A 24,898-nucleotide genomic window follows, 5' to 3' on the forward strand; every position below is an offset into this window, starting at 1 on the left:
CACTTGAAGTCTGGGGAAGGGGGGAGGGGATGTGAAAATGTAGGTGATGAATCATGAATTGTGCATGATATTGTCTTCATCGCTAAGTCAGGTATGTAACACCAATAGCCAAAGACCCACGGGTGATGCATGAAGTAGTGTTATGCACTGATTTGCATAATCTTTCGCCTGATTGACGATGAAACAATATGACAATTTTTGCAAAAGAATTCAAGACTTTGCAAGAAAGAACAAAAAATCAAAATAAAGATCGATGCTACCTCCTGCAATGAAATATTAAAGGTGAATATTATCACGAACTTACATAATTTCTCCTTTCTTGACTGGCATTAAAACATGAGGATATGATTGACCAGATTATGTTTTGTCAGGTGCTGGCATTCATTTGAATGTGGTATATAAGAACACTTGAGCTCAGCTGTCATAATCTCTAGTAGTCTCCTCATCCAGCGGTTCCAACACCAAAACTTTAACAATTTCATAACGTTTGCCTCAATTGTCCGATTTTCCTCAAACTTTCACTGATGTGTTCTACTAATGTTGCTGCTTTCACTCAATCCATATTTCTCTTTGGGTTTGGGTTCCCTTTAAAGACCTGGTAGTGTGGGGATACCATGGAGTTGGAAGGCTGGTAGGCTGGTCGACTCTAATATTTTCCAAAATCCTCATAACACATTGTGTACAGCTAATCACTGATTTCTATATAAGTGCATAGAACCAAACAAAAATTAACTTTTTTTGGCTGTAAAGGTAAGAAACCTTTTATTTTTCCTGGCTGAAGAGCTTCAAAATAGTGATCAGTCAGCTCTGTTAGGATTTGAGACTGGGGCATACAATGTAATGTTTTTGCATTTAAACTTTAAGAAAAGAAGAATTTTCAAGATTTTGTATACAAACTATATGGCAAGTTGTTAGGCACTGACACAATCGACTCACTTATTTGCCCATTTATATCGACTGTTCAAGAACTGTTTGGTGAAAATTAGTGACACTTCCACATTTCATAACTTCCTCAGTTTTTTTTAAAATCTAATTTTGATCAAATGTTCATAGTTGTGATTTGAAATACAGTTTTACTCTTTCTTGATAAGACCACTTTTAGCTGGTCCAAAAGACCTCTTTAATCTAGATGGGATGGTCACAAGGATATATCTAACGAGTTCATACTTCATTGTCGTACATTCTTGCTATCCATTTGTGCTGTGTTTGAAATGCACACATTTCCCTTACACACAAGCCTCCTTTTCTGTACACACGTTGTGGAATGCTACATGTACATTCAATAAAGGTTGAAGCCTGGTTGATTCGAAGCCACTATAGCATAGAGTGCAATGAATGTATATTTAACTTCACTGCAAGATTACTATCCACTTTAACACTTCTTTGCTTAATAATCGCTCAGCCATTTAAGGTCACTCACAAAGGACAGACTCCATCCTTTTTATCCTTTCAGGGGTCCTCTAAACAATTCTGTCCCCAAAAACAGCAAACACACACACACACAGGCATAACAAAAAAAAAAGAAGAAAAGAAAAGAAAAGAAATCAGTTCAGTGCATCCAAACACACAATCACACAATACTTTCAGCTTAGCATGTTGTTCAGGCAATTTTTCTGAGCACAACAGGATTTGAACACCCCTATGATACAAGAAGACCCCATTGCTGCCCCCCCCCCCCTCTAACAATTGTCACCCAACCACACAACAGGGAAAAAAGAACGTGTAACAGTCAAAGGGTTCAGCACAACAAAACACAAACTTTTTGAAGGTGCCTTTCTCCTTAACTATCTTATACACCAGAACAGGGTTTTATAGTAAAAGAGTTTGGCAGACAATTTACAGCCAAGTTCTGTGTTTTCACATGTTTTCACAGTTCCATGTAAATTTTCCTTGATTGCATATATATGCAGCAATAGCTATCTGACACTTATACCATGTAATGGTCATGCTGTTTTGTCGCAATATGCTATTTCATCCTCTGTTGCAATATGATTACATTGTGCATAGCCGATATGCAATGGTGTAATAATATAATAACATTCTGAAAACAGCTCTGCCTGACTCGTAATCTCTCCCAACTCATCAATACATTTCATCATTGAAAGCAGGAGAATATTACGTAGAGGGGTGAAGGTTGAGATATGAATTTTCTTCAATTTGTCTCCCCTTAAAGGGTGTGTACAGTTCTGGTCGAGGTGAGGATTTAGCTTTTAACGTTTTGCGAGATATTCAGAAACCACTCTATGAGATGTCAAAGAGCATGCAATTCTAAGGGGTATTAAAAATTTATTTGATGAAAATCGGTTTTGAAATTGCTGAGATATCCAAAAACAAGGTGAAACAAAGAGATCCTAATAAAGTTGTGGCCTGTCGCCTTTTATTATTATCACTATTTTGGATATCTCAGCCATTTGAAAACCAATTTTCATCAAATAAACGTTGAATCCTTCTTAAAATTACATGCTCTTTCATATTTCATAAGAGGTTTCTCATTATCTCACTTAAGAATGTTCAAAACATGAATCCCCACCTCAACCAGTACTGTACAGTCCCTTGACTTTGACATGATTGTTAAATTACAAATCAGCAGTTGCGATCTTGCAAATTTCATTTGTTGGAGGGAGACAAATTGAAGAAAATTCACAGCTCATTTCATCATTGATGTGTAATTGAGCGCAAGGCAGCCATGATCATAGACATCATTTGTCAAACAACCCAGACAGTGAACATATTCCATGGGATACTCTATATTTGCAAAGTGCCAATTGAATTGCATTTGAATGTACAGACCTGCTGGAGCAGTGTGTACCATTACATGAGAATCAAAAGGGCTCTGACATTCTGTAAAGTCTGCAGCGTGTTTACATACACACCCTGCTGGTTCATAACCGACAATGCTTTCAGTTTACTGTCAATGTCAAACTCCTGACGTGTCAAATCATCAAGAAAAAGATATGGTCATATCATCATTTCAGACAGTCCACATCGCTGAAAATGAAACCAAATTTAGATCACTTTTAATTCAAGTCTTGAAAAGATCAGGGATGCTCTACAAACAGTGACATTGTATCTAATTTTGCAAGTCTCTAACTCAATAAAGAAGAGTGATAATTTCTTCATTTGCACCTGCCTTTTTTGGAGCATGTCCTTCTCACTCTAATTTCCTTCTCAGTTCCTCCCATAGTCATTATCACCTCTCTTCCACTGATGTAAATGGTTGTTCCACAGGGCAAATTGACCTTTATCAGGATAGTAAGGTGTCATTATTACGTTAGCAGTTGTTTGAGCGTACTTGCTCCTTGTTCAGACACAAAATATGATAATATAGCCTGTAACATATGGTTCAGACACAGATATCTTTACTGACTGGAAAAAAAGTATCGATGTGCAGTTTTCCACTGTGTATGTTGCTATGGTCACTACTGGAAATGAGACATGAGGTAAGGTCACCTTTTGCACATGTTCACTTTAAGCCCCGCCCAGTTACACTGTTTTATGACCGCCATGTGTTCAGACACACATGGAAAGATGATTCACTATCAAGTTCTAGTTCGAAATGATGCTCTGACTCACTTCATTTCGTTTCATTATAATGTGTCGTTAGTCAGCATTCAGACACATAAATCCACACTATCCTGTAAAACCAGAAATATTTGCAGCATGAAATTTTCGCAAATTGGAGGTGATGGCCGTTTTCATGGCATGAAACTCTTGTGAATTGCCACTGATGTTCAATGCATTTAGTGTAGACAAAAACTTTTGTGTGAATTTCAATTTCGTGAATATTGGCTCCTCGCGAAATTCGTGAAAGTTTTTGTGCCTGAACATCCTGCTTTGGCAAGTAACTTCGCTGCCAGAGCACTCACTGGCACTCCCAATGCAAAGCCCTCCAAATGTCTTCAAAGTGTCATGTCACTTAAAACACTTAATCAGAGTTCAGTGCTAGCTCTTGTCCAATTTTTCTGCTAACAGGTCAAACAGAGTGAGAGAGGGTATCTATTCCTTGCATGTCATTCTTAGTTTTCTTCATCGAACTCCTTCTTCCTGCTGAGAGCCATCTTCATAATGGCCCGAAGAGAAAAGGAAGTGTAATCCATCATATTAAATGCTACCTCTTGACTTCGAATTGTTTCCTGTGGTACTCATGCCGCCACATGAGTTGTCGTTTGGGGGTATCATTTTTTTTTTCTTCAAGAAACCATGGAGATGACAACAAACCAACAATGAGCACTGCTACTGCACATGACAGACCGGTATAATTGCAGTGTCAACATTTGCACAATTCTGCCATGCTACATGGATGGTCATGCCTACAAGGGAAGAAGACAAGGCCCCTGGAAGTGCTGCAGATTCAGCCTGCTGTTGTCGAATCACAGGCTATGTCTGGGATACGGAGGAAATGGGATATTAATATTTTCCCCATCCAAATGCTTCTAAAGAAGCATTTACGGAACCTCACAGCATAACTGTGTCTACATTGAAGTTGACAAACTGATAGGATGCAGCTATGACAAATCATCCACTCCATTAACCCCATAACTTCTCTGTCTGAATGACGTGATAATATCATTGAATATGAACAGCATAATACTATTAATACCAAGACAGTGTTGCCCTAATTCATGTGATGACTAGAAGCACAATTGTATGGGCAATTCCATGAAAAATGTTACCCGAGGGTGGAAAAATGAAAATCAAGAAACAACTTCGTTTTACCCTGGAAAGTATTCAGGAAGCGTCATATCAAACTGATATGATGAAAAAATTTGGTACAATTTGGAAAAAAATTAATTTTTTAGGTATTGAAATCGTGTGTTTTTTCTAAGACATTGCAGAAAAATTCAGTATAATTTGCATGTAATTCTTCTGAAGTAGAAATTTTCCCTATAAAATGACTTTCAGGCAACCATTTTTATGCTATAATAAAGCTGATGACTAATTTTTACATCATCATCCTTGATATTGAAAGAAAATAATTCTTTCTTAAAATATGAGCATTTCAATTTTTTTGAATTTCCACCTCTTTCAAAGTGTAATGTCCGTAACGTTTTAGATGTAAAAGTTCTTGTAACACACTGTGTTTTGGTCTAATTTTGTTCTAAATTCAAATGCAAAGCTAAAATATGATATCACACAACATATCCACACAGTTTTTCGGGAACCTGCATAATTCCTTTTAAAAAGCGTTACGGACATTACACAACTGTACAAAACCAATGCGTTACGGACATTACACATTTGGGGCAAAAGTATTAGCTACATATGATTATTAGGAATAGCTTGGATTCTACCCTACAATATTGATATCTGTCACAATGAATGCCCTAGCCCTTGCATGAAAATTGATTTGGGACTTAACTCAGCAACAATGTTTCAACAAGGTTTTGACTAATCTTCTGCATTCCTCTACAATCTTATTTCTTGTGTCTACTTATTTCTCCCATGAAATACGTGTAAATGGATGCAAGCTATCTTTATGACAGCAACAGCATATCAAGTTGAGTAATTATACTATGATGGCAAGAATGTATGTTAAAACAGTCAAAAACATCTCTGGACAAGGCCATTTACACAATGTATGGTCAGTTGTGGTCTGACTTGTCTGTTAAGGAAATACAGTCCAAGCTCAAGTTCTAACCATGTCGTGAATGGTAGCCATCTGGATAAAATGATATTGCTGGATAAGGGAGATACGCTCACGCATGACACTTGTAAGCATATCGTGTAGGATATTATTAATTGACTATTAATTATAATTTACATGAAAATTTCATGTTTTATTATTCAATAATGTGGAAATCAAATGGAATGTGAATGAAATACACTTCCTCATTATTCCTTCTAGCAACAGTATTTTGGTTGTTAGAAATATAATGTTGTACCATAGTGATTAACATTTATGTCCTGAATCACAATTACCTTGTAAAGAATAAAAAAGTGGTATGTATTTTTAGTCATATTTTGCACCGAATTATGCAAAAAAAAAAATAATAATAATGTGCCAGTCCATATCTGGATAATAGAGCAATCCAGAAAAGTGATTGCTGGATAACTGAGGTTGGACTTTATGAAATGAGGATAGTCCATCAATTATGAAATTTCTGAAAAGACAAGGATCCAAGAATATTTCTTTGAGTGTAGTGAAGGAGAGCCATTTTTAGAACAGGATGGAATCATTAGTATTAGACCCTCTCCAACAATTGGTCAAGAACACCTTTCTTGCTTCCAAGGTGATTGATTTGGAAGCAGAATAAACAATATTCTCCTAAACAGACTTTTCTGACCCTGGAAAAGACTGTTGTACTTCAACAAACTGTTGGGGGAAAAAAGAAAGTAAAACTAAACATTCATTGTGTAAAAATACATACACATTGTACTGAGCATTTGTTGAACCATTATTTTATTTGATTTTGATTATGCATTAGTTTTGATTAAAATAAAAGTTGTTTATTCGTGCAGAGTTACGCTCAGTGATGGCTATGTAGATGTGAATAAAAAGTGTAATGTCCGTAACATTTCTTTAAAATTACATTCTGAGTAATTAAAAGTTTGAATATCATAATAGAAAGTCAAAAGGCTGATCTATATGTTATTTATAGATCATAACTTTATTGCAGGCATTAAATAAGTTGATTAAATTCCAATATGATAGAAAAGTCAACAAATTGTTAAAGTAGGGGTCCATTACTGACTAAATAGTCCTCAAATTGGCAACTCCTGAAATAAAAGATCTCCTGAAAGGGCTATAGTAGCATTGTCCAATGTGTATTGATTACCATCCAAGTGAAATGGATAAAAAATATTAATACTTGCACGTGACTCCTGCCACTTAATGAAAGTGGACAAATCTGTAATGTCCGTAACGCTTAGAATGTAATGTCCGTAACACCACAATTATGGCTATAGGAGGTACATGTGCCATCTGTTTCACTAAATTTGATTTTATTTTCTTTAAACATTTCTTTACCTTTCAATATATTCCTACATTGGTCTAATTATGTGCTTAAACTCACAGACTTTTCAATGATTGTATAGGCATGCAAAAAGTCATGTCCAAAAAATGTAATGTCCGTAACGGCCAACATTTTATGCAGTAAGTGCCATATGATGTGGTGAAATGGATTGAAATTTTCACTGTTTATGATTTAGCCTCATATGTGAGTGATTCCACTGTATGAGTTCAGAATGAAAATATTTTGTTATCTTAATGACCTTTTGAAGTTGTAAATTTTGTCTGAAATGTAATGTCCGTAACGCTGGAACTGCCCGTATGTCTTTTAAGTATTTTTTTTCTTGATGTGTCATGAATTACTTGAAGAAAATGGCTGTAACAATAGCATTTAACTTGATGAATATAACCAGCGTTCTACTGTTTTACTCACTTACCACAAATACACACACAGTCGAACAATTAATCTTTTTAACAGCAATGTCAATCACTGTCACCGACTTGACATGAACTGCATACAGCGTAACCTGTCCCTGGCACTTAAACAGAAGGTTCCTTCCTATTCAGTATTTCAGTATCATTTGCGTTCATTACACACGATTCTTGGCAATCAAACTGAGCTCACCCCCAAACAATTCAATTCACCTTGCCAAGCTTACATAGCTTTCGCTAATCTGTCAGTATGGTCAGCGGCATGGTCAAGATAGGTCAAATCTGGCACGAGGCACGTCTTGCTCACATTTGTGCATCACCGTTTCAAAGAAGAAAGTTGCAGGTCAAATCTAATTCTCTCTTCTTCTTCTTTTTTTTTGCATGTGTGTGCAAAATTGAATATTGTTTGATCTTCCATAATTTTTACAAATTAGGTCTATCAGATACTGCATGAAAGAACTAAAAAAAATGTAAATCTGTTCTGGAAATTTGAGTAACTTCGTGTCACACTAATCCATTAATTGTGCCACTGAGAAATACATTTTATTGCCTCTACTGCAGGCTTGTGACGCTGCCATACACCTGTGAAATATTTCCACAGCACTGCCAGTACAAGTTTAGCCCTGACAGTACTGAATATACAAATCAGTGAAGTCTGACACATTGCATTATAAACAATGATACATTATACACAATGATATTGCACCCTCTGCCACTTTCAAGAACTCCTCTGCATTCATCATGCACTATCTGAAGATCACTTTAATGAGAAATAACTCAATTCATTGAATTTTCTCCTTTGATTGTGCTTATGTGTCAAAGTTGTGTATTTGACACAAATTATAAATGCAATCTCATCCCTTGGATCTTTGCAGCCACTTGGAATTTTTTAGTACTTGATGCTCATTGGCTGATTTAGAAGAGCAATTTTGCTTCCTTCTAGTCTGTGATTGGTTCCTGTATTTTTACATTTCTGTGCTCAGCTTTTAATTTCACTCTGCTCATAAAAAGTATGGATATTAAAGTAGTAAACATCATTCAATACACTGAGAGTTGGACTGGACATCACTGTGCACCACAAGCACTGTTTACACTGCATTTTATATAAGAAAAAAATGCAGAATTTGATTTCATCGTCCACCCTCCTTCGCTGCACATATCAAACTAACTGAAGTGAGCTGTCGGATCACACGACTGACCGGTTTTCATCTGCCCAAATCGCTGAGGTGGGCACTAGCTGTCAAATCACATGCATGTACGCCGTTCAGGATGAATGACGTCACCCATCCCAGTATATACTCAGTATGGGGTCCGTTGTTCAATTTTGCAGAGCAGAATACAGATGAAAGGGACTGTTCAAAGTTTTAAAGCGTCGCAGAAGCTAACAATCAGTCAGCAATGTTTTCACACTGCTCAGTACTATCTGTAATTTGAAAATTAGTTAACACCTCATTACAAAAGACAGCATACACCATATGACGTAAAACTTCTTTTTAAATTCCTGGTGAGAATGTTCCCTAGGAAAAACAAAAACTGTACATCTGGAACATAATGTATGCAAGCAACAAAAATAAGTTTACTCACACTGAAGAAAAAAAGGTCACAGAAGTTGTGACCATTTTCATGACAAAAGGCGTTTTCACATCAGCCCGATGTTTCGAAATAGCGCGCTATTTTCTGACTTGGGAAATTAACCCGATCACGAAATAGCGCGCTATTTGATAATGTGAATACAAATTAGCGCACTAATTTTATCGCTCTGATCGAGAAAATTTCTCGAGTCCAACTCGGGAAATTTCTGAAATAGCGGGACGATTTGCGAACTAGCGCGCTATTTGATAATGTGAAATCGCCTCAAGAAATCAGCATGATGCATCCCATCATGCCCAGCGTGTGTGATGGCGATCACGCGGGTAATCTTTTTGAGGGCGCGCGCTCTACTGGCATACCCGACACTGTTTGCGCATGCTCAGCCGTCGAATTAGCTCGAAAAAATTTTGGGCTGATGTGAATAGGAAATGAAATAGCGCGCTAATTTGCGATTGCGAAAAATATGTCGAGCTTGGATTTTAACGGGTTGATGTGAAAACGCCTAGTATAGACCAATTCGGTTTGGGTAGTTTTTTAAGGTAATTTCTAACTGGGGGGCTGCAAGTATGCCTAACAAAAGATACTTTATGCACTGACATAGCAATGCACCTGTAGCTCAGTGCATAACCCATCGAAAGTATTTTTGATCTTCTTTGGAAGCCCCCCAGTTATGGCCGCCATAAGTTACATTCATCTGAAGTCGGATTCATTTATACAGTGTTCCAACATGAATTTGATGGCACCTCAAAGCTTTGATGTTGCCTTGCATTATATCTTCATATGACATGATTATTCTCAATTTGTTTTGTCCATGACAGCTCAAAAGCACCCCAATTTTGTTGAAAGATGAAAGACACATTTCTTATTAGGATCTAACTCAAGACAAAAGCATCGATTGTACCTTTTACTTCCACAAGAAAGTTATGCTGATTCTTAAATATGATGATTTATGTCATTGCTGGCTGATCTCTTCATTGAGATTGAGGGGTTTGTTTACAAGGAGTGCAAAGGAGTTCTTATATCTAGAAATTTTAGAGTACAGTAAGAATGATGACAATCCTTTTCCTTGTCCCTTCTTGCCACTGTATTCACCATGCAAGTTGGAAAGGCCATCAGTTTAGAAATGTCAGATCAAACTTCCCTTTTCAGATATGTACAAAATGTGGCCAAATATTATAAAAAATTACAAACCACAAAAGTGCTAGCTCTCAGCAGAATGTGCAATCTCTACCACAATGCAAACAATAAACTACCGGCCCTACATTTATCACTTCCATGTGTCCTTTTGAACTTGAGTGCACAAAATAAACAATCTTGTCTATTTCCCTGTTGACTTGATGATCTACATCTTCTGCTATGTAATTAGAAAGCCACTGACAATAACTGAAACTTTATGCAATGTGATTTAGTCAATACTATATGGAAAATCTGTGGGCGACTTTTACCCTGTGCAAATGGAAACTAAAAGCAGCACTTTGATTCAATGTGATTTGAGGCAATGTGATCAAGAATATACAATGTAGTCACTTCTGCATGGAAAACCTGTGGGCGAGTTTCACCTTGTGCAACTGGAAACTAACACAAGGACTTCAGTGCACTCCGGTCACTCAGTAATCACCCAGATTACAAACATTTATCATTCCTTGTCACATCAGAACTAACCTCTTACTAATGACAACTTCTGATACCACAGAAATAACCCAGTATTCTGTTGTTTTCTTCTCTTTTTATCACATCACACAATGACAGGAAATGCACAAATGTCAGTGGTACACAGACAAAGGTACGACCTTGCTGAGTTGCGATCACCAAAAGGGCGAACGAATGACATGGACTCTTGAGATAAAAGCCGCTGGTGATGTCAAAACAAAATAAAAGAAAGAAGAAAGTTTACTAAACATTCATGAGAGGTGCAGGTCAGAACTTGTCGAGTGGTTTTCCTCTATCCCTTATTGTGGTCTGATATCTGATAACTAGCAAGATAAACATGTTTTGTGGAAGCAACACCATCACCGGAGCTGCTCCCCTGATCAAAACATCCTCCACGTCATCGAGCACAGAGAGTTCAAAATGTGGCGGCGGCGCTGATGAGTTTGGCATTTCGTGGAGTCACATCCTGTAGAAGTGATTTAAATATGACAATGGTTCTCTGCCTCTCTCTCCGGCCGAGGTCACCACTGTTATCAAATGATTCAAGATGTTTTTCATTCATGGGCACATATAAGCATTACAATGCTAGTTTCCATTTTACAATTTGCTTTGTAGTAGGCAACAACTCCAGACTCAGAATATCAATCAACTAGGCTTGGTAGACTGACATCATTTGGAAGGTGAAATCCACATAAAGAATTTATTCAAAGTGCAAACTAATGGTCATGTGATTCATTTTGGAAGAAATGACTGCAATATTTACCGACTTGAAATTTGTTTGAGTCAACCAATCTCCCCATACCATGTACAACGTGTAAGTTAACACTCCAAAGGAGTTGTGTACACATATTTTGTCCTATAGTAAATCACTGGTCAGCAGGGAGCTAGTGAAACCCAGTAAAACTATTTAAAACCAAGCTTTATGACTCAGGAGCATGGCATACATGCCATCATCTGGGTAGAAATGGTGGATAACGTTCATCTATCATCTGTACAATCTCACAAGCAATACGATAATACAAATCAAACAAGCTCACCTGAATGACAATATAGATGTTACCATCCTTTGCCAAACAAGCAATCTGGCACACTTGAAAACCACACTATAAAAGCAGTGAAACAACTTTAACAGGACCTGACCATAAACAATTATGTTAGATCATACTAATCTTGGCTTTCATTCACGGTCAATAAATATAGCAAATTAAGCTTGAGAAAAGTAAACATGGAGGGGGAATAATTGTTGTCATCAGTTCATGCAAATAAACCTCACAAATGCTGAGAGATAATTGCCAATTACCAAGAAGACCTGTGCTGTACTGTCATTACTTATGGCTTCTACCCTGTATAGAACTATTAATACAATTCAGTTGGATTGGTAAGATGCAAATGATCATTGTACACCATCAATATGACACCAATCAGATAGCTAAAGTTTTGAAAGTAACACATCAATTTTGACTAATAAAAATCTTGCTTTATTTCCACAAATAAATTAGGCTTCTTCCCAGCCTAAGCACAGACTAAATCAATAAAATGAATAGGATAGGTTTAAAAAGAGCGAGAGATATGCTAATTTCCTGACTACACAATGACAGAACAAATGGGTAAAAGGAATAAATTGATATCAACACAAAACCCAGCAAAATAACGTAATAACAACTAATACCATCCTTGGGATAAGGTAGCATTATAAAAAATATCAAAGGAGAGGACCCTCACCCCTCCCCCAAAAATGCAGTGATATAATTTCACTCTGCTAACCCCGGAATTAAACGTCTTACTGGGCTCATGCACAACATACCTATGGAAGAATGACATTGCAAAATCCTTGATGTCTAGTTTTATCACTTCTTAATTCTTGCTTAAGTGAAACAAAATGCCTCTAGCAGATACATCATGTTTTGGACATCCCCTGGTCATTCAGTCTCATTCAAAGGGTAGTAACTATATTCCCCCTTCCCCCCCCCCCCAATAACGTCATACCAGTACCATCAGTTTCCCTAGCACAAGGCAGTCACTGTAAACAACTAACCCTCAACCTCCTTCCTCTACTTAAAGGCAACCACTAAAAAAGGATTTAGTGCTGAAAATGAAAGCGTAATATTTTCTAGACGGTATCCAAACATATATACTGCCCTCACTGCTTAGTCATCCCTTATTTGTAGACACGCTTCTGTTAAACGAGGTACATACATGTAATAACTATCAACTGTGACGATGTCATAACAATCACAAGATGAAGCCTTGACATTCTTGCCCAAAATTACGAATGATAGGGCCACCACACATGCATTCTAAAAACACCCACTTTCAAAATATGCTCCATTGTCTTGTATCTTTCCACAACAAAGATACCCATGACTGTCACAACACTTTAATATGGTAATGCTTATACATGTATGTGAAGCATAATGCAAAGGAAAATGGATGATTACAATAGCAAAAAAAAATGTCTTATCAATGCATGACAGCCTGAAATTATTCTTTCAAACACATTAAATCTGGTCTCAAAATTCTGGGTTTCCTACTATCTGATGTCAACAACAAATGCAGTCATAACATGTAAATCAGATGGTGAGTATGACTTCAGACATCATCAACCTTTTAAAATCTTAGGACAAATAAAATGGCACTCCCTCAAGAAAAAAAATGAAATAAATAACACACACACACACATACACACCTTATCTAGTGTTCAGTTTCATTGTTCCATTTATTGAAATCTCTATCAAGTCAATACTGAAAACAAAAGTATTGGGACATCTCTTTAAGCAGGCTATAAGGTACCGGTACATACATTTGTATGAAAAATAATTTCAATTTCAATCGCCTAACTGGACATTCTCTGTAGAATACTACTGCACTGAACTTTAAGAGAAAAGCTGACTAATGATTGAATTACTATTGGCATTCCAAACAAACACATACACACACTCACACACACACACACACACATACACACTGCAGGGAGAAATGGAGTTTACTGGATATCCATACCCAGGTGAAATGTTTTGTCAATGGAAGTTATGATAACAGGGGGGTGTTTCATAAAGCTGTTCGTAAAGTTACGAACAGCTTACAAGCAACTGGTGATCAGTTCTGATGTGCTATACTTATATAGCACATCAATACTTATTTCAATAATTCAGCACAAGAACTGATCACCAGTCGCTCGTAAGTCTTTCGTAACTTTACGAACAGCTTTATGAAACAGGGCCCTGGGTATGTATACACCAGGGTTCTAGTCACCAGGAGGGGTGACTGGGCCTTTGTGGATTATGAAAACACATCCGGAGATTACGCTGCACATTGTATCTGTCTAGCAGCAGACAACTCTTCATGATCGGTTATTAAAGGGTCGTCCTCTCTTTACCGTACAAAGTCAGTGAACCAATTGCCATTTAATTTATAGTGCCTGTACAAAATGTATGCAATGATGGTGTGTGCAATTTTGGGCTGTGGTTGCAGGTGAATCATCGAAATGCTCTCTACAGACAATACCAGTCAACAGACAAATAACCACTTCACACCTACAGACTGGGGGACATGCTCGAAATCAAATGTGTGTTTATGTGTTGTTGTTTTTTTAAAGAAATCAACGCACAAGATGAACACTGTAGGCCTACATGCTGACATCAGTAACCATTGAGGGCGAGTCCTGAGTATACTCGGGCAACTGTCTATGGGAAATGCGTACACGTACATAGCAAAGTCAGCCCGTCCTCAACGAGTTATTTAACACTGTCCGTACTGAAACTGATTCACAATGAATAGAGGACCATTTCTTGTAAATTAGCCAACTCTTTAGTTTTGACAACTTCAAAGATATTAATACTTTGTATCATGTGAAGTACACATTAGAAGGGTGTCTTTACATATTGAAATGGAAACAAGCAAACCAACTGGGTACATCTGTCTACCACAGTCTGCATAGGCTTATATTTATAATGGTGTGGGCTTTTGCCAACTACAGTATATGGTGTGGGTTTGAGCAATTAATACATGAATTTGCACTTATCACAATACATGTTAACTTTTCAGGTTGACACATTTAATAGGATATTAAATTGATGGTCGAACAGTTCAGTGAAAAGTTACTTAAGATACCCTACAGCATAGCTTCCTGCTTAAAGTAACATTTTTTGTGTAAACTTAATGAAGATTTACATTACTGACATAAATTAAAGGCTTCATTTCACAAACATATCTACTTCTGTATGATATGAACATATTATCGACTTTCTTCATTTATCTGTTTCACTATTCCTGTAAAACACTCTACACCAGTACTCTGAAGATACATAAAGTGGCAATAGTGATTACCGGAATGTGATACTTAAGCATTATAACCAATTTGTCACATCCCTTGAATTCAGGACTATTTCCACCTACTCAGAGGTGTGAAAAATGCCATGAGCATCCCACGCAACAGGTTTTCTTGTCTGCTACTTGGTGAGAAGTGAAATATATATGTGGGCGAGGACGCCATGCCTTGTGACGGGTGACTGCAGGAACATAATGACATCCTACGGACTTGAACCAACGGCCAATCAAGCATGTACCAGAAAACTAGCTCTGTGGTCTCAGTCACATTCATATTGCTAAACGCTATACATTCAACAACAAATATGATCAGATCATCACTTCAGAAGTAGGTTGAGGAAAAGGTGGGACATGGATGACATGTCAGTTGTGGTCACACACACAGTATTTCAGAATAGAGAAATGCTTTTGTTCAAAACAAAACCAAAACCAAAAACAAGAACATCACTAGATCTTTAAATGGGTCTTCTAAAAGCAGTTTTGAGAGCACTTCACTTTCAGATGAACATTAAAAAACATCCCTCTTGGGTTGCATGATGCTTTGCATGTGTGTCCTATCAAGGAATCCAAACATAATACAATCTTTACAAGCAGATAATTTCCTGGACAGTTGTCATGTTTTGATACACATTCAAAATCTGGCAACATGATGGCTGCATATTGTGATAGATCTGACATTAAAAATGTACCGACAGTCCATACAAAAGTGTACCTCATATTACTGCACCAACAACAATTTTAAAATGAGCCAAATACAGACGTATGCTTTCATACATCTTTATTCTTCTTCATGCAGAGGGAAAGGTCCCCATCCTTTGTCTGCACTACGACAGTAACCTTTCATTAGACAAACAGAATTGCAAATATTTAAAAGCAGGATGGCAACTGATATCTCAGTTGACATTAAATGGTATCATTACAAACACACTTCAGTGCTTCCGGCACTCATCCTGATGCATCACAGAGATTTTTCATTCTTCTTCTTCCTCTTCGGCTTTTCCGTCATCATTTTCAACCACAATGTCACGGGTAGTCACGGAAATAATCAAGTTTGCAAAATGCCTGGTTACTTTTTAGAAAAGGCTATCATCTCTCAATTTATGAGTGACATTGACAGCGGCGTGCTGAGCACGACGGAAATACGCAGGGCCGACGTCCATCTCAACTTTTGTCAAACACAGGAAAAGAATTTGAAAGAGGATGGCACAGCGGTCTATTCAAGATATGTTGATGAAGAAATGAGTCACGGTGCCCAGAAACAAATAAGAACAGGACAATATTGAGGGGGGGTTTTTTTTTCCCCCTTTTAGACATGTATACCCCATTTTTACACAAATTTGAGCCCAGTGAACACTCCTGCAGTGCTTCGACTTATGCCCCTCTGAATTTGTTCAATATAGAGAATCACCACTCGCCGAGACCACACGCAAAGTGGATGAGAGGGGCATTAAAATGTCACGCCCCTGCACATGCGCATGAACTTCTAAACATGTATAACTGTATTCACAGAGCGCAGCATCACATACATATGTACTAGTACCACTTCTGGAGCCCTACTTTAAATTATTGCTGACCATTTAAATACAGAGTTTACATTCTTTCAAAAGTACTCCTGAACCTGGCCTCGAGCCTTGTACTATACAATTGCTTGCATCCAGAGAAACAAAGAGGGATGAAATAATATCCTCAAGGCATGAATGAGGCAGCCAAGAATAACAAATTGATCCCAAGATATAAAATGAATGTGTTCTCTCATTGTCATGCAGGAAGTGAAATATTACAGCTAGGCAGCAAGTAAATTGTACACATAATATGAGAATCTATCACATGTAAAGAATTTGTTTTGTGATCAATGTGATCCATCCTGTTTACCCCTTGAACAAATGTTCCCCGTTAATGACTCTATCAGTCACAAACTGTCACTTCTCATTCACACTCTCATTACGCTTCCTGCATTGAGCATTACCACTCCTTTGTCACCTGAACTACATACAGCATAGAAGCAGGGGTGTATCCAGGATATTTTCTGGGGGGGTCGTAATCAAAATATTTGGACCTTTACCTTTGCAAGGGAGTGGAGCGACCGAGTGGGGGGAGGGTGTGGGAGGGGGGGGGGGGGGTTTCCCCCCTCCCACGATAGGGAGTTTTTGAATTTTATATCTTAAAATTGGGCCATTTGGTGCATACAAAAGTGACTCTTTCGGCATGGCAGTGCGGCTTAGAAATAAGGTATGGCATATTAAAACTAAGTACGAAATTTACGAGGTTTTTGACAATTTGCTGGAACACCACCTAGTCACTTTTCTGTTGTATATGGGGTAAAAAGCCCTCAAAAAACAAAAATGCCTTTTACAAAAAGTGGACCTTTGAAAATTTGGGGGGGTCGTACGACCCTTCCGACCCCCCCCCCCCCCTTGCATACACCCATGAGAAGTAAACAAACGCAAAATGGTTGCAATGATCTCTCATTTTGCCAAAGATTAAACTGTCATACCTACCAACATTCATGTCACACTAAATCATGACATTTACATCAACATTAAAGCTTTACACTTATTGATGTACTCTTGAAGTTTGTTGTACATAGATGTAAATCTGAACAAAATTCAGGGCACAAATCACATTTCTGCCATATGACGAACTGTGGTACTTGATATGATATCTCAAAAGCATGTATTCTACAATTCTACAAAGGTAAGCCATCCAGAGAGCTGGAAAAAATTCTGTCCCTCCACTCCCCCCCCCCCCCCCTCAAATTATTACAAGTTTTACTCACTGCAGTGACTCTTACCTTCTGCAATAATCTGCCATCAAAAAATTCTGTCAATATGATACCTGATCTACATGTAAAAGCATCGATATGCTATACAGAAAAGACATGGTACATTGTACAATGTACGTCAACCAAACATTTGACCGACAGTATCTATAGACATCACAGCAGTCTTTCATGTAAAGGTATGTAAGCGAGGTTCTTGCGAGTACATGCAGATCAGTAGCTTGCAGGCATGCTCCAGCCACAAGTGTCCTTACATGATGAACAGAATACAGCATGCCAAGCACCAGTGCTACTTGTGCAAGTGATGAGTCACACTCTCTGCACATGAATTATTGCAAAATAGGAGCCGGTACACACCAAGGAAATGTCACAATAAACATTTGCAAGAAAAATGAAATGACGAAGAAATTAGGTAAACATTAAACAAAAAAGATGAAACATCTTGCTTCACATACACATACACTCTTTATAATGTATGCACAGTCTTGTCAGTGAGGACATAGACGCATTCACATTAATTGCCAAATTATAGACATTTTGTACTTTACTGACCTATAGATATATGGCTAAAGAGTTGTCAAGAGCACAAAAATGGATTAATGATAGGGGTGACTAGGTGATGTAGCGCATGGGGTTTGTAGCACATGAGTACCTAAAGTACCTAAATTAGTACCTAAAGGGTATACAACACGAATCGTTTTGTCTTATTGGCAATGACCTAGAAAATGCAGCTGAAAATCACAAAGACCATATATACAATGTACAGTAGGGCTCGGGGCCAAAGCGGCAAAGGCTGGGCCCAAGGCTGGACCCAAGGCCTAAGCCCGAGGCCCGAGGCCAGGCCCAAGGCCAGGGCCAGAGGCCCCAAGGCCAGTCATGAGTGACTTTCATATTATCAGAGATATATAAATATTATAAAATATCATTGGCTCTGAGTTTAAGTACTTTCCTATGATCCATATAGAAGGGTTTCTAGTTACTTCAAATTCCACAGCACCACATTACACCAGAATGACATGAAATATTTAATAGCTTATTTTCAATCACTCACAAAAATACGAACCAAATCCATGGTTGGGAAGTATTGATGTCAACATTGATTTTCATGTCGTTGCTCAAAACAACTTACTTTTCGAAAGCAATTGCGGTGTACGTTGCCTGCATTGGCCTGCACAATCTGAAACTGAATAGCCAGCCAGCTCATTATTTATATGACATACCACTCAGTTCAAGCAAAGTTACTACTGAGAGCCAAAAATCATAGTAGAATCTACAATGTGGCAGGTCTAATGCAATGTAAAATCTGAAAGTTTCATGATCCTGGCAGTTATTAGAACTTTTAGAAGTCACTGCAAGAAGAGTTAGGATCAATAGTCTAGATCTAGCACCTGGTTATTTATCAGAATTGATTACATACCTGGTTAACATACCAGGGCCCCGTTTCATAAAAGATGTTAGGATGTCAACTCTTGCTGGAATGGCAACTTCCAAAAGCAACAACCAATCAGGAAGCTTGATTCTTGTTGTTACCATGACAATTGCCATTCTAGCAAGGGTTGCTATCGTATCAACTTTTTATGAAATGGGGCCCTGGTTGTGGGCATTAAAGTTATACAGAACTTATTTGCCCCTCTGCTGCTCCATTGTCTGGATACAGTAACTAGCAAACTTTTGTTTTCTGTGCTGTGCGGTTTTAGTGAGAACATGGGCATAAGAATTGTTGTTCGGGGTTGTATTTGTCCTTTTTTGACTTCCATGCTTTCTCCAAGTTGGATTTGAAAGAGTTGAGTGATGTACTGTTTACCACATAATCCGGGAGATTATTCCATTCCGTGATGATACGCTGTGAAAAGACATTTGATCGTTTTTTAGTTTTGCATCTGTTCTTCGTTACCTTGAACTTGTGCCCTCTAGTCCTGTTGTCAGTTCTCAAGTTAAAAAACTTGCTTAGTCTCATGTCTTCCAGCCCATTCATAATATTGAACGTTTGGATAACATCTGTTCTGTGTCTGCGGTAACTTAATCAAGGTAATTTCAGTTGATATCAATGAAAACACACTCAAGTCATATTCTCTTAATTTACGAAGTACACACGGACTTTATTGAAGACTTACCTTTTTTCAGAAGCCTTTGATTAATTTGTTATCTATTTTTCGTGTGTCTAATCAGTGACAATGTCAGGAGCTCTGTTACATCACAGCGCAGTAGAGTTTATTTACATAGTAGCTGCACTAGTCTAGAATATATACAAATTTGTCTAATTATTTATATTATTCATTGCGTTGTGTATTGCCTTTAGTTTTAGTAGACTAGATCTAACGTTAGTGGTAAAAAAAGTGGTATTGGATTGGCAAGTGAAGTCAAGTGTAAATTTACACTAAATTTACAACTTTTTCAAGGAGAGCATTATTTATTGCTTTGGTCATATCCGAACACAGTGCTCTTACACTACAGCTGTAGCTCTTTGCAGCATGCAGTGTGTACGAGTATGGTTCTGGAAACTGTACATTTATCAATAGGGTCTTATTAGAGGCTTGACCGAAAGATCGGTCTGTATCTGTCCGTCGGGGAATGTTCCGCGGAGACTGCGTCTGGCTTCACGGATCCCCTCCGTATACAGACCGAAGTCAATGATGCCAGCTCCTGTGTGGCAGTAGCGCACAGATCAAACGTTACGATAAACCAAATTTCAGACAGCTTTTTTACTTTCAAACAAGTTTGACATGACATGACACATTATGCAGCAATATTTGGGGCTAATTTCTCACATTTTGCAATCGAAATACTCACAGTAACGCGGTTGTAATGCAGAAATTTTATCCATATCGCAACATCGCCGTTCGCTAGCTGTAGGTCGCCATTTTGAATCTGTAAACCAATCGCATGCGAGGTACTTTATTAAGTAAAAAAAACACGTAGAAACTACCTCGCATGTGATTGGCTAATAGATTCATACTGTATGTTTCTGCAGTTTGAACGTGACGACGCGACGGGCTGGTTGATGTGTGTTTTGCGTTGAAAATTTGACCGAAATATTGGATTATTCATTAATCTGGTGAGTGTAGTCTATTCTTGAATAGTTGATTTAACTATTCAAGCTTAAATTTGCCGACCTAGGGCCGTGAATTAGACGCAATCGAGAAGGGTGAGGTACCTCACCCAATTTTCCATAGAGACAGTGGTTAAGAACATCCACACAGCAATGGCTACTACAACCTTCCGTCTGTCTACGGAGGACGGCGTTAATGGCAAAATACAAAAGAGTCCTCCGGACAGACGGATCTTTCTGTCTAATTAGAGGCATACCACTGCAGCGTAAATAGCAGCAGGCCGGGCGGGCAGCCAGCCAGCCAGCATGTGCTGTGAAACACCCGAGCCGGGTAGCTGTTTCGCCAGCTGTATGTACCCGACCTCAGCCCAGCGATGCACAACGGGCGCTTCCATACAGATGACGTCTGCAGCGCAAATAAATATTTCAAAATGCCAATAAAGTAATACTTACACGACAATTCTGGATAAAAGATAGGCCACCATTATGAAGCTTTGCACGACGTGTCTAAGTAATCCTGCCTAAACGTCTGGTACTTATTTCGGTGTGTCGGGAATTACGACAGAGGCTGCCAAGCACTTTGTTTTTTTCAAATCGGAGAACGTTCGTTAGCTTCTTGTCGAAGCCATCTTGATCCGCTATCTGTTGTTGACCGGTTTGCGCATGCTCAATGTCATTATCTATCTTTTTCGTTTGCGTCTCCACTGTTTACATGCTGCTGCCATGCGAAGTTGCCAACCTACGCTTCAGGAATTTAGATTACATTAGAGTACATTTGAGTCAAACTTCCTCTGGAGACGTTTACACCATATGCAGTCCAGTAGTAAAACATAAAAGTGAAGTCCATGGATAGCTTACGTTTTACTCAATCAACAGAAATCCGGGGTGAATCCACATAATCATTGCCCCCAACACTATTTGTGTGGGGGTTGTGTATCAAAGAACTTGTTAGGTTTTCTCATTTGTAAACCCAGCAGAACGAAAATGAGTTTACCTATCATTGTTTTAATTTCATGTATGTTTCTTTGTTTGTTTATCGCCCTGCTTCATACATCTATTTTTTTTTTAGGTAGTCACGTACTTCACCGGCATTATTCTTGCTGTAGTTTTTGTATGATAAATGATTTTGTTTGCTTGCCTTGTTTTGTTGTTGTTGTTGTTGTTGTTGTTGTTGTTGTTGTTGTTGTGTGTGTGTGTGTGTGTGTGTGTGTGTGTGTGTGTGTGTGTGTGTGTGTGTGTGTGTGTGTGTTTGTTTGTTTTTGTTTTTCTGGGGATCGAGATTAACATATTCTGTTGAGTTTGTCTTCTTACATTGCTTTTCAGCGATTTTATAATCTTAAATATGGAGGTTGACAGGATTTTTAAGGTTTGTAAGTTTCTTTTTTTTTTAAAGATTAAATCATATCTCTTATCGGGCTAGCACATCAGTCATGGGGGAATTAAAATATCTTTGATCCCCAGTTCCCAAAAGTTTTCTGAATTAGTGTCAATCAAGCTACAGTTTGTGGTCTAAAAGATGTACTGTGGCATCTTCACTAACTTCTAGAAGTTCACTCAAAAATTTGTATACACTCTTGGATGTAGTAATGTTTCCACAGATTATTTCAGGGGTGTATAACTGCTCTTTAGTCTGGTCCTTAATTGATTCGCGTGAAGAGTTATCTACATCCTTTCCAAAGATCTACAAAGATATCTTCCAGTTTCGCTTATCTATATAACGCAACGTAAATTTCAGATTGTGCTGTAAATTCAGAGCACCGTGGCGGGCGAAATGGATATAATAGGAATTATGATATGGATGGACGAATATCTTTTGTAATTATATTCAGAAAATGACCCGTGACGGAAAACATGATGACATAATTTTGTTAAATGACCGCGATCAAGTATTCACATATGAAATGAAGCATATAATCGGTTCTGCCTTAAAAAGACAACAACAACAACAACAAGTATCAACTTAAGACCAAAGGCAGGTTTTTCACCCAAGTTTGGAAAGTATCTAAAGAAAGAAGAAAAAAAAAGTTATTTATCAGCTGACTTAATCATGAGCGCATGCACATTGATTGATTAATCTGATAACCAGATAAATGAAATTATGATTTAATAGGCGTGATGTGAACGCTCATTTATAGAGTTAGTAGCTTCATGGACTGCATGCGCCTCTTTTCTTTCATGCCGTATCCGACAGGTCACAACTACCAGGTATAGTCTGTCAAGAGATGGCGCGATTCACAATTACAATTTTTGTATCGTCTACTAGCGAAGTACACTCGAGCTGACTTTTCTTGAAGTACACTCGAGCTGACTTTTCTTGACGTACACTCATATGACTTAGCAAGGTAACTAGGCATTTGGATGAGATTGTAATTCACATTGTACATTCAGAGCGCTTTCATGCATACTTGTATGCCATTCAATATTAATCAATCCTTCGACAGTTTTTGTCCGGTGCGAAAAAAAAAATCAGTCAAGCTAGCAATCAATAAATCAGTCTCATGTAACATACAAAACAAAGTTCTCAGTTCATAAAAATCTAAGATTTCTTTGTTATCAAAGGTTGATGATAAAGTTTAAGTTTATTACGAACTAAATTTAAAGTTTTTGTACAAAGTATATATATTGATTAATTTTCTGATATAAATTCACTGGAGAACCATTTTCGACTAGTACTTGTAAACTGTTGGTTCTCCATTTAGCGACGATTTTTTTTTTCTCTTTCCTCTCTCCCTCTCCATCTCTCTCTCTCTCTCTCTCTCTCTCTAACTCTATCAAGGTAAATATTACGATCATGTATGTGCTTCTTGTATTTATATTATCATACTCGCATCTCATGCAATGTAAATAAAAGGATTGTGTATGCATGTTTCTAACTTGTACATATTTGTTTATTGTACTGTCATACTCGCATGTCGTGCAAAATATGTAACTTATGTCTTCATAATTATTCACATGTAAACATATTTTGTTGTTAATAAACCAAAACTCAAAGTCATACTTGTTTGTTTCATTTCATTTCATTTCATTTCATTTATTTCATTTCCAACAACATTTTCATACACAAAATAACACAACATCAATACAATGTCGTAACAAAGAAAAATACGTGAAGTTAACAATAATACGCATGAAAAAAAGCAAGAGAATATTGAATCAAAATTAAAGTTGTAGGAAATGGAGGAGACATGCTAAAAAGCTAAGCTTGTATTTTGCAGTCTCCTCGTGGACAAAAAGACTAAATAACATCGAAAGGCAATTAGCTGGACATAAACGGTGCACAACACATACATTGTTTGTTTGTTGGTTTGCGTTTTGTTTTTCCAAAATCTAGCCTGCAGATGCTAAAATGGTGGCTGCCATCTGCAATTTTTTCAACATTTATAATTTCATTTGGAAGTCTTCCACTGCATCGGAAAAGCATTACCAACCACATAGTAAGCCAAACTATATATGCTATACTTGGATCTGACGGTGAGAGATGACGGCAGTCGTATGGATATCTTTTACAATGCCTAATTTTTTTTAATCACCATCGAGATACATGAAATTGGCATACTAGTATGATTTCTCAGTTTTAGTTTATGTCGACAAAGTGCAAAATGTTCGGATTACATGATTGGAATGATTCAATTCATTCAGAAAACCTCATGAATTATATTCATAATTTATGTCTCTCCGGACACATCCTTTAATGACTAGCTAATTAATTTCCTGCTTTTGGCAATCAATTATTGCAAGCAGTCTTGCAGAGACAATATCAGTGATTTCACTAAGTCAATGATGGCGTGATCTTGAAAGGAATTTATTGTGTTCAGACGATTGAAAAGAAGCCTAAACACTCAAGGCAAAAAATATATATATAATCCAATATATAGATTAGAATCCAATCAATGCCTTCTCATTTGCGAATTTACATCGGGAGGCAATCAGAACTTCGGTGAGCAGTATTACCAGCTAATTTTCATGTGCTGCCAATGTTATTCATAAAATTCCGAATTAACATGAACTATTTGATACTTCTTCATGCATTTTATTACCTATGGGTTATGAAAACAACTTTATTCACCTTTAAGCTGATTATTAAGCTGAATGTGCCTTAAATTATTTCTTTGACATATTTTCC

At 37.6% G+C, this 24,898-nt stretch overlaps 1 protein-coding gene across 1 annotated transcript in view; it reads right to left on the reverse strand.

Moving 5' to 3' along the window:
- LOC139724402 (receptor expression-enhancing protein 2-like) overlaps window positions 1-21,396 on the reverse strand; it is an 88,499-nt gene extending 67,103 nt beyond the window's left edge. Inside the window, exon 1 of the mRNA XM_071635547.1 lies at window positions 21,229-21,396. Coding sequence (XP_071491648.1) covers window positions 21,229-21,260 — 32 coding nt within the window. The 5' untranslated portion in view covers window positions 21,261-21,396. The remainder of the gene's footprint in view (window positions 1-21,228) is intronic.
- Window positions 21,397-24,898: the final 3,502 nt, after the last annotated feature.

The sequence above is a fragment of the Diadema antillarum genome, unplaced genomic scaffold (assembly GCF_040938485.1).
Source record: "Diadema antillarum isolate AM-2024a unplaced genomic scaffold, OU_Dant_1.0 scf00000212, whole genome shotgun sequence".
In the NCBI taxonomy this organism is placed as follows: domain Eukaryota; kingdom Metazoa; phylum Echinodermata; class Echinoidea; order Diadematoida; family Diadematidae; genus Diadema; species Diadema antillarum.